Source organism: Caloenas nicobarica, chromosome 1 (genome assembly GCF_036013445.1).
Source record: "Caloenas nicobarica isolate bCalNic1 chromosome 1, bCalNic1.hap1, whole genome shotgun sequence".
In the NCBI taxonomy this organism is placed as follows: Eukaryota; Metazoa; Chordata; class Aves; order Columbiformes; family Columbidae; genus Caloenas; species Caloenas nicobarica.
The window spans coordinates 86808758-86818438 of NC_088245.1; the positions used below are offsets into that span (position 1 = coordinate 86808758).

Here is a 9681-nt window from a genome sequence, read left to right on the forward strand (position 1 = left end):
AGAAAGAAAAACATTACATGGAACGGAGTTTGTGGCAATGAGCACCTCAAGAGATGAGAGACACTGTTGGAACTCTGGAGTCAGAGCCACAGAGGAGCAAAAGATAACTGCTCCCCTCTAGAACAAGAAGTTCCAGCTGCATATGCAAGGGGTACCAGTGCCACTAAAGCGAGTGCAGAGCAGTCATTGTGGTTATGCCCTAGACTAGCTGTCCTGAATTTTAGGTTCAAGGATTCAAAACTACTGAGGGAAGAATGACCACAACTACATGACAAAAAAAGGCTATGGCACTTTGACAGTCTGCATATATTGGTTCTTTGGACCAGGATTAGTTGAATTTACTAAGTCAATGGCCAGCAAAACAGTAGTATGAGGAAGACCAAATACCTTTGGCTGTCAAAGTCCTAGCATTTGACAAAAAGTACTGAAAATAAACAAAAGTTTGTTCACTGATGGATCCTGTAAAAGCACAGCAGGAAACAGGAGGTGGAAATCCTTGGAACACCTCTACAGGAGAAGCTGCTATCTGGAAGGAGACTTGAAGAAGGCCTTGAAAATAGCCTTGCAACATGCTCATGAGCATCAACAGACCCACACATACAGACTCCTGGATGGTGAATAATGTGGTAAGGAAGTCACTTGAAGAACTAATTGTGATAACTGGCAGCAGTGAGGAAAACCATTTTGAGCAGAAGTATAGAAAGTAGTACAACAGCTGCTTCACGAAAGACCTGCTTAGTTTGTCATGCTAATAATGCATATATCCTAAATTCAAAGGCAACTCAAGAAGAAAAACACAGCAACCAAGCTGACCAGCTAGCTCAACCTGTCAGTAGAGATTTGGGATGGAACATAAAAGAAAACTACTTTTAGATAGATGAGCCTATGAAAATGCAGAACATGATGCAAGGTATCAAGGGTAGAGAAGGGTGTTTAGGCTTGTCTTGGGAAGATATAATGCAAGCAATTAGGCTATGTGATGTCTGTGGAATAACACAACATGCACCATGAATGATGAAACAGTGTGGACCATGAGAGAAATGAATGTTTGGCGATTCCGGCCAAGTGGATTATATAGGCCAAGCCCTTCCTCCTCAGCACCACTGGTGGATGCTATGTTCTCATAGTGGTAGAGCATCACAAGGGTGACTAGAAGCTTTCTCCACTCAGACAGCAAACACAGGCAGCACCCTAGAAGAAATAAACATATCTGTTGGCTCCATGGAATGCTGCTTAGGCAGGAATCAGACAATGTAAGTCATTACAAAAATGAAACCATTCAAGAATGAGTAGAGTAGGTATACCGCCAGGTAGCTGGAAAAGTTAGAGCTTTTTCTGTGCAATGGTTTAATTAAATATGTGCTAAAAACACTAGGGAAAGAGCCTATCAGGGAATGTATGACATCCTAACCTTCCTCATCTGCAGGAAGATGCTAGTTAACCCAAAGGCAGGAACTTGTCATAGCAGCCCAAAAGAAAACCTGAGTTCACCTGGGTAATAAAGTACCAGCAAGCCCTGATGATACTTGGGTGGGGAGGCCTGCAACAGTTGAAATCCCTAAGGAAGTGGCCTCTTTTGTTTGAAGAGCAGGGTTTACTTACTGGTTGGTCTTTGGAAAAAGAACAATGAAATGTGTGCCTTTACATAAAGTAAATAGAAGAGAGTAATTTTACCTCATAAACTATGTTCTTGTTCATGTGTTTTGCAGGGACAAGGTCTGAAGTTTGTAATAAATATATGTTGAGACTGGTGCGATGTTAACTCCTATAATGTCGTTCTTAGCGTAAAGGGTAGCATTTTGTTGACTATATGTGCACATTGTTACAATGTCAATACCTATAGTTCAGGGCTAAAGGTAGAGTTTACAATGCATGCGTTTTATGATTATGATGATGGTAAAGTAGAGTTTATAATGGATGTATGTTCAAACTCTTCTTAAACAGGTGTTTCACAGAGGTAAGGGGTGAAATGTACTGGCTATAAGTAGCAATGTTTCAGTTACTGGAGGCTGCAGGAGTGCCCTGTGCTTCTGCAGGGAAGCCACTCCAGGTGGCTCTGAAATTATCGTAAACAAGTCACTGCACACCAAATCTTTAACAAATCAAAGGAGCACATGGCATCTATCCTTCAACATACCAAAGAAATATGCCTGCAACTCTGGGGTGTGGCCATCACTGTTGTTTGTTGATGTAGGTGCTGGTGAATGCTGACTAGCAGAGGACCACTGTATGACTTTTGGTTTTAAGTGTTTGTCACTTTTAGACTGGTTTCCTCTGCCACTTTCTCATTCAGACTGGTGGACAGGATTGTTAGCAGATTCTGGATTTCACTTGTCATGGGCAAGTTCCTAGCAGAATCAGGTCCCCCTAATTCAATTTTTATGTTTTCACTTCTAGAGTTCCTGGCCCTGAGGCTGGTGGATGGCAATGACTGTGCTGGGAGGCTGGAAGTTTTCTACAATGGGACATGGGGGAGCATTTGCTCCAATCGTATGTCTCAACTCATTGCAACAATTGTGTGCAAGCACCTGAACTGCGGAGATGGTGGGGAAATTGCAAGAGACTTCACATATGGCAGAGGTTCTGGGCCCACATGGCTGGACCACATTGAGTGTACTGAGCAACACAGCTCCCTCTGGCAATGTCAATCAGACCCCTGGGATCCTCATTCATGCGATAACCGAGCAGAAGAGACACATATTTCTTGCACTGGTAATTAGAAATGCATCTGTACAGGATTGCCCAGACATATACATAAATCTATGCATGCATATATGGCTTCGTAGTAACTGCCTGATGTTTGTTTGTTATGTGGTATATATTACTTCTGGTTTCATGCAAATGGCACAAACATTTTTCTTTGTCCATATCCCTGATGTAAATGGGTGAATTAAAATTACACGGAGTGCAGTTACCCAGTGGTAATCCCAAGGAAGTCCCTGATAGGATGATGCCATTGCATATTCTTAAAGCAAAAATCTATGACACAGTCTCTGAGATCTGAGATAGGATCAGACTTCTCAAGAAGACTTCTCAAGAAGTCTAGAGGCATGTATGTGTTTCTACATGTATTGAGGCATATCACTGCATGTGTACATGTACACGTGTGTGTGCACTTAGCCATGGACAACTGTATAAATTAGTTCAGTTCTAAAGGTCCATTTCTAATGCCTGCTCTTACGACAGTATTTCATATATGTGGGTTCCCACTATAACATAAATGAATTCTAAATGACATTCAGATCTCCTGAAAGGGATTAAAGATGTCTCACACAAGAAAGCAAGCATAGTCATCAGGAAGATTATTTTATTCACAACAATAGCTAAACAGTGACCCCCAAGAAATAAATAGGCAGTATATAAATAACAGGAAAAAATAACTTGGTGATTAATTTTCTGGCATTTTATACTCCCTCAATCTTTTCAGAGAATAATCAAATTATTTACTTCAGTGTTTAAATTCTGCAGGAAGAAAAGAGGCAATGTCTCCAGCCACATTTTCTGAGTGTCCAAACTCTACAAGTTGTTCAGGTACCTCTGTGTCTTTGTTTCTCCTTATTGGTCCGTACAGACCTTCCTGCTTTTTCAGCAACAGAGAAGATTTCTGTGTTTTGCAGACAAGGAGAAGTTACGAGTCATAGGAAGAGAGGATGGATGTTCAGGCAGAGTGGAGATTTGGCACCAAGGCTCTTGGGGAACAGTCTGTGATGATTCCTGGGACATGGCAGACGCTAATGTTGTATGCAGACAGCTGGGTTGCGGATCTGCTGTGTCTGCTCTGAGTGAAGCTGCATTTGGGGAAGGGAGTGGTCCTATCTGGTTGGAAAAGGTGCACTGTAAAGGAACGGAGCTGTCTCTTTGGGACTGTCCTGCCAAGCCCTTGTTCAGCAAAAACTGTGATCATAAGGAAGATGCTGCTGTGGATTGCTCTGGTTAGTGACTGGTCCTTTGGTTCATTACACAGATCTGGGAAGGAGGTGGGTAGAACATTATGTCAGCTGTACATTCCAGTGACCAGCCCCTTCACAATTTTGACTGCAGGAAGCTCACAAAGGATGTGGAGATGTTCTCCCTATTTTTCACACTTGCCTCTTCCTTAATCTGGACTCACCTTTCTTTTGCAGGTATGGCAGAAACAACAGCATCACCCACTAGAGCAGGTAAAACATTCCTTCTTCTCTCTTTCATTCTCCCATCAAATGAGCATTTAATGTCCATGATACTGCATAGCAGGTAAATCAGCAGTATATTCTAGCTCATCAGAAAGCATCTCCCACAGCCTTTTGTAAAGGAGAGCCAAGTGGCACTATGCCCAGTTGCTGAATTCTAGGTGCTTGAGCAAGACCCACAACTGGGTAGCAAGTGACCAGCCTCATCCTGCTAGCATGGGCACAGCAGGAGGCTACAGAGAAGCAGTGCTTTGGGTCACCTGATTCTCTACCTGTTGCCTCTCCATTTCCATTCAGAACCTCCCCGACACCATGCAACAGAGAGGACAAGAATTTCAACACCTGTCATCATCTGCATTTTTCTGGGGGCCCTTCTCTGCCTGGTCCTTGCCATTCTTGCTGGACAGATCCGAAGTGCCAGGGCACAGCAGAGAGGTGGGTCCCTCAGGACTGATGTGAAACGCCTCCTTGACATGGCTGGCAAGTGTTTAGTTGTCTGGGTAGCCTGGGGGGATAGTTGACTAAGATGAATGGCATCTACTGCCACACTGAGATTTCCACTTACAATCTGGTAGTGAAAGATTTCAGCAATGCTTATCCTTAGTCAGCACTTTTTGGTGAATTTCTGGGTACCAACCAGGTTATATAGACCCTTTTAGGTCACTTCTCCTTTTCATGACCCCATCCTGAGTATGAACAAAGACTGTGTGAGTGATTATTGCCTTTTACTTTCAGGTTCCAGAGTATCCTATGACCCATTCTCTGAGGCTGTCTATGAAGAGATCAACTATAACCTGATGATGGAAAAGCAGGGCATGACTGGTCTCCCAGGTCTGAGTGTCTTGCTTTTGTAAAGGGAAAATAACTGAGGCTAATTCTTCCTTGTGGCTCAATCTGATACTTTGCAGCTCCCAAATCTACTACAAAACAGAAAATTCCTAGATTTGAGAAGGGGGGTTTCCTGACCACTGAACTCTGCCAATTCCTCTCGCAGGGACAATTCATTTTGTGTCACAGAACACAGATCAGTTTAAGTCAAACCAACAAACCCAAACAAACAACAGACAAAAGGCTTTTGCTGCAATTATTTAAAGCAGGAACAAATAAAGAAATAATTTATATCTCCCTCCCAGCAGCTATGTCTCTGTAGGCTTCTTCCTGTTGACTGCTTTCCTCCCTTTATGGCTCGCCTCCTCTATGAGCTATGAGAGGTGTTATGGAGCCCATGAGGGATTTCTTAGCTATTCCACTGTAAGCTCTTTACCTTGCAGGAGTAATACTGCCCAAGAATCTCCTTGACTTGGGTGGTATTACTGCAGCTTACTCTTCTCCTCATGATGTAGTCTTAGCAACCAAGGAGAGTTTAATCTGATATCACACACTTTCTCATTTGCCTAGTTCATTTTTCAGAGAGTTCAAAAACAAAGGTGCAGTTTTATAATGGGGATAGTGATGAAGAAAATGGTCCTGGAGCAACTCAGGGTAATGGAAGATGGGAATCCTACAAAGATAGAGACCGAAAATTAGGGTAGCTTTTAATTTCCAAAGCATTATTGGTGGTTAAAGCTTTTTTCTTGCTGCATCTCATGTCCACTAGGGATGTTTTGATGTGAACCAAAAATTTTTGTTTAACTCTTGTGGTGGAAGAATCATACAATCTTGTATACAACTGCTAGTCTTCTGTAAAAGAAGTTGAAACTAAATGTTTGCTGGTAGTATTGCACTCTTTACATGATCCAGTCACACGAATCAAACAATTTGGCAAGTGCTTTGCCCAGAAATTGCAAGTCCAACAGCTTGTAAAGTGTTGTTCCATTTTGCAGGTAAATGAGGAGAATTAAAACAGAGGAAAAACATGTGCCAAATAAGAACATTGATATACCATTGGAGTTGACTAGGGAATTTTAATCTGAGTGATCTGAAAAACATGCAGTTTGCCAGATGTGGTGGTTTGGTTTTTTCGGGTTGTTTGGGGGTTTTGGTTGGTTGGTTGTTTGTTTGTTCATTTGTTTGTTTTTTCTTTAGTCACAAAACCTGAGGGAGAGCAAGTGTTAGGAGATTGTGTTTCCCTAGATCTGATCCTAGCTATTGCCTGGCCTCAGAGAGTTCAACTGTCAAACGCACAAGGAGTTTTGGATCTCAGCTGCCCATCTCCCTGACTCTCTGCTGTGTCTTTAAGGCTATTTTATTATCTAAAATTAAACTAAAACATTCTTTTCCTTACTTGCTTTGAAATGCTTATCAAGAAGACAATTAATCCAAATAAGACCTATTTTTCTTATTCATATTGAATATTGAGTACTAGGTAAAAAGTGAAATAGTGCTTTAACTGACTTTTAATTTTATCTATGTATTATTTTTATGTCTTTGTGTGTATGTAACACTAGAAAACAGTGAAAACTAATATTCTCTGAGGGATGTCTTTCACTTAAGTACAGACCACAGGACTAGCTGCCCATGAGGAATCAGAGAGCTGGCTACTCACAGAATTGAGTTTGATGGATGGACTATTCAATGGATAAGGAATTGGCTGTATGGCCACACCCAAAGAGTTGCAGTCAATGGCTCAATGTCCAAATGGAAATTAGTAGCAAGTGGTATCCCTCATGGGTCCCTATTGGAACCATTAATGTTCCATATACTTATTAATGGCACAAGTAGTGGGACTGAGTGCACTCTCAGCAAGTTTGTGGATGACACCAAGCTGAGTAGTGCAGTTTGAGGGAAGGGGTGCCAACCAAAGAGACCCTGACAGGTTCGAGAAATGGGAAAATATTAACCTCACCTCATGAAGTTAAACAAGGCCAAGTGCAAGGTCCTGAACCTGGGTCGAGGCAATCCCCAGGATCAGTACAGACTGGGGGATGAATGGATTGAGAGCAGCCCTGCAGAGAAGGACTTGGGGGTACTGGTGGGTGACAAACTGGATATGAGCTGACAATGTGCACCTGCAGCCCAGAAAGCCAATCATATCCTGGGCTGCATCAAAATGAGTGTGGCCAGCGGGTCAAGTGAGGTGATTCTGCTCCTCTACTCCACCGTAGTGAGACCCCACCTGGAGTACTGTATCCAGCCCTGGAGCCCTCAGTACAGGAAAGACATGGACCTGTTGGAGAGGGTCCAGAGGAGGCAACAAAAATTACCAGAGCGATGGAGCACCTCTCCTATGGAGAAAGGCTGAGAGAGTTGTTCAGCATGGAAAAGAGAAGTAGAACTGCAGATATTTTTCTCCAAAGGTCTACCCTGAGTTTGTAGCCACATGTCCATAGGCAAATGGCCAAGGGTAGCTACTTAGCTAGACAATTTGTCATTGTGCAATTATGAAATGCAATGGGGAATCTTACCCTGAAATAAACCCTGTCACTAACTGCCTCCTTCTCCAGACAAGAAGAAATGGCTTCAAGTTGCACCAGGGAAGGTTTAGACTGGATAGTAGGAAACATTTCTTCACAGAAAGAGCTGGGAAGCAGTGCAACAGGCTGCCCAGGGAAATGGTGGAGTCACCATCTCTGGAGGTGTTTAAAAGATGTACAGGCTCTTAGGGACATAGTTTAGTGCTAGATTTAGCTTCTGGTTGGACTCTATGATCTTAAGGGTCTCTTCTAACCAAAATGATTCTATGATCTTCTTCCCTCTTCTGTCCCTCCTCCATGTTGATTTTCACTTTCTACTTGTCACAGCAATGTGTAACAATTATTGAAGCTATATCATCATTGTCTGGAACACCCTAGAGTCCTCAGGAGGATTCTTGGTTTATTATCCTTCATTATCATCATGCTTTATCACTAGATCATCAGCTACTGCTTTCTTTAGTGGAAGATCTCTCCCTGTTATAGTTAATACTGTTGCAGAGGTCTCTCCACTGCCTGGAAGTGCCCTGGAAGATGGCTACGATGATGTGGCAGAAGCTCCTGGACCTCAAGATGCTTCTCTTTCTGGGCAGAATGAACAGGAAATCATTGGGATCCCTGAGGAAAGTGACAGAAACAAGGATTCACAGGCAGGTGAGGCCAGAAGAGCAATGCTGTTAGTTTTCATAATCTATAGCTACTGTGCTGAACTCAGGAAAAATCAAGGTGGAGAGTACCTCAAGGTATCACCTAGATTTTATCTAACCACTGTCAGGAAGAAACACTGCCTGCCTACACAAAGACTGTAGGTTAGATGGAGGATGGATTCACCCAGGCTTTTATCCTAGCACTAAATTTTGTCAAGTCCAGCTATATTAAACAAACAAACAAAAAGACTTTTCTTTCTCTATGCAGTTAATATAACTGTGGAACATCTTCTGATCATGGTCAGCTCTGGTTGCTGGCAGCTAGATCTCCATACACACACAGAATGGAGAGCCCCCTTAGACAGGAAAGCAGTTAGAAATGGAGTTCAGTTAGAAGACAGGACAGATGCTGCTGATCAGATTAAGGGCATGGCCAAATACGCATACTGGCCAGCAGCCTGTTTACATGTCACCAGTCCCTTTTATCCCCTTATCATTCTATTTTCTCATGTTTGTTTCTCCCCAGAGTACACTGATCCCTCCTTCTCTCTGCTTTTGTTTCCTCTTCTAAGAAGCCCATAGTAAGTTGTCCAGTCCTAAGATGCTCTTCCCCTGTAATTCATAATAAGTTTCATACCTTTGTGGGCAACAACACTCCTCAGTAAGTAAGGTGGGTTACATCCTTTTAATGGGTTGCAAACACAGACAATGGGCTGAGCACTCTCCTGTGAGGAGCCAGATCAGGGCACACTTGGATGCAGAAGGAGAGATCTACTAAATTTGCAATGTGTCAGATGACACTTGAGATAGTAAAATGGAGTTGCACAATTTAGGAATTTTGAAGAATTGCCTTTATTAGCAGTGTTTAAAGCTAGATCAGGAACCTGTTTTCTGGGAACAGTAGACTTGATTGTTGCAGATATGTACACGTAGCAGGAGGCAGGATGAGACAAGAATTCCTCTGGGCTTTCACAGCCATGCATGTCTGTGGTTCTAAATTCCGAAGGAAACAATGGACAGCTCATGCTGCCAGCTGCATAAACTCGTAAAGGTAATACATACAGGATGTGCATTTATCTCAGTGTTCTTCCCTTCTTGTTTTCAGACTGGAGTTCTAATGTGTCAGGAAACAGGACCTCTGAGTCTGAAAGACATTCATCCCCTGCTCTTGAAGATATCGGCTATAACAGCATTGAAGAGCTGGGACACTGATAGAGACTGCTGAGCTGTACTGTTCACTTTTGGAAATACACCTCTGTTCATAAAATGCAAATGGGGTAGTAGCAGAACTGGAACAACCTGCATTTAGGATTAGCTTACCTAAGCTGGGTTTATTTGCAGAGAAGTGATTACATACTTAGAAGAAATACAAGCATGACTGTTAAGAAAATCTTTCTAATTTCCCTTATAATTTCTTGTTGCCAAGACTGTGTGGACGCTTTTTGCTCTTTATTTCTAAATATGTTCACTGTCATTTTTTTTCTACTGAGTTAATTTTTCGGCTTAAGATATTTT

General features: G+C 42.4%; 1 protein-coding gene across 1 annotated transcript in view; it reads left to right on the forward strand.

Annotated features, from left to right (window-relative positions):
* Nucleotides 1–9378, forward strand: part of LOC135989826 (antigen WC1.1-like) — a 34752-nt gene extending 25374 nt beyond the window's left edge. The window contains exons 8-16 of the mRNA XM_065636925.1: nucleotides 2398–2712; nucleotides 3469–3531; nucleotides 3618–3932; nucleotides 4125–4160; nucleotides 4467–4604; nucleotides 4914–5000; nucleotides 5580–5651; nucleotides 8021–8173; nucleotides 9272–9378. Coding sequence (XP_065492997.1) covers nucleotides 2398–2712; nucleotides 3469–3531; nucleotides 3618–3932; nucleotides 4125–4160; nucleotides 4467–4604; nucleotides 4914–5000; nucleotides 5580–5651; nucleotides 8021–8173; nucleotides 9272–9378 — 1286 coding nt within the window. The remainder of the gene's footprint in view (nucleotides 1–2397; nucleotides 2713–3468; nucleotides 3532–3617; nucleotides 3933–4124; nucleotides 4161–4466; nucleotides 4605–4913; nucleotides 5001–5579; nucleotides 5652–8020; nucleotides 8174–9271) is intronic.
* The last annotated feature ends 303 nt before the right edge of the window (nucleotides 9379–9681 follow it).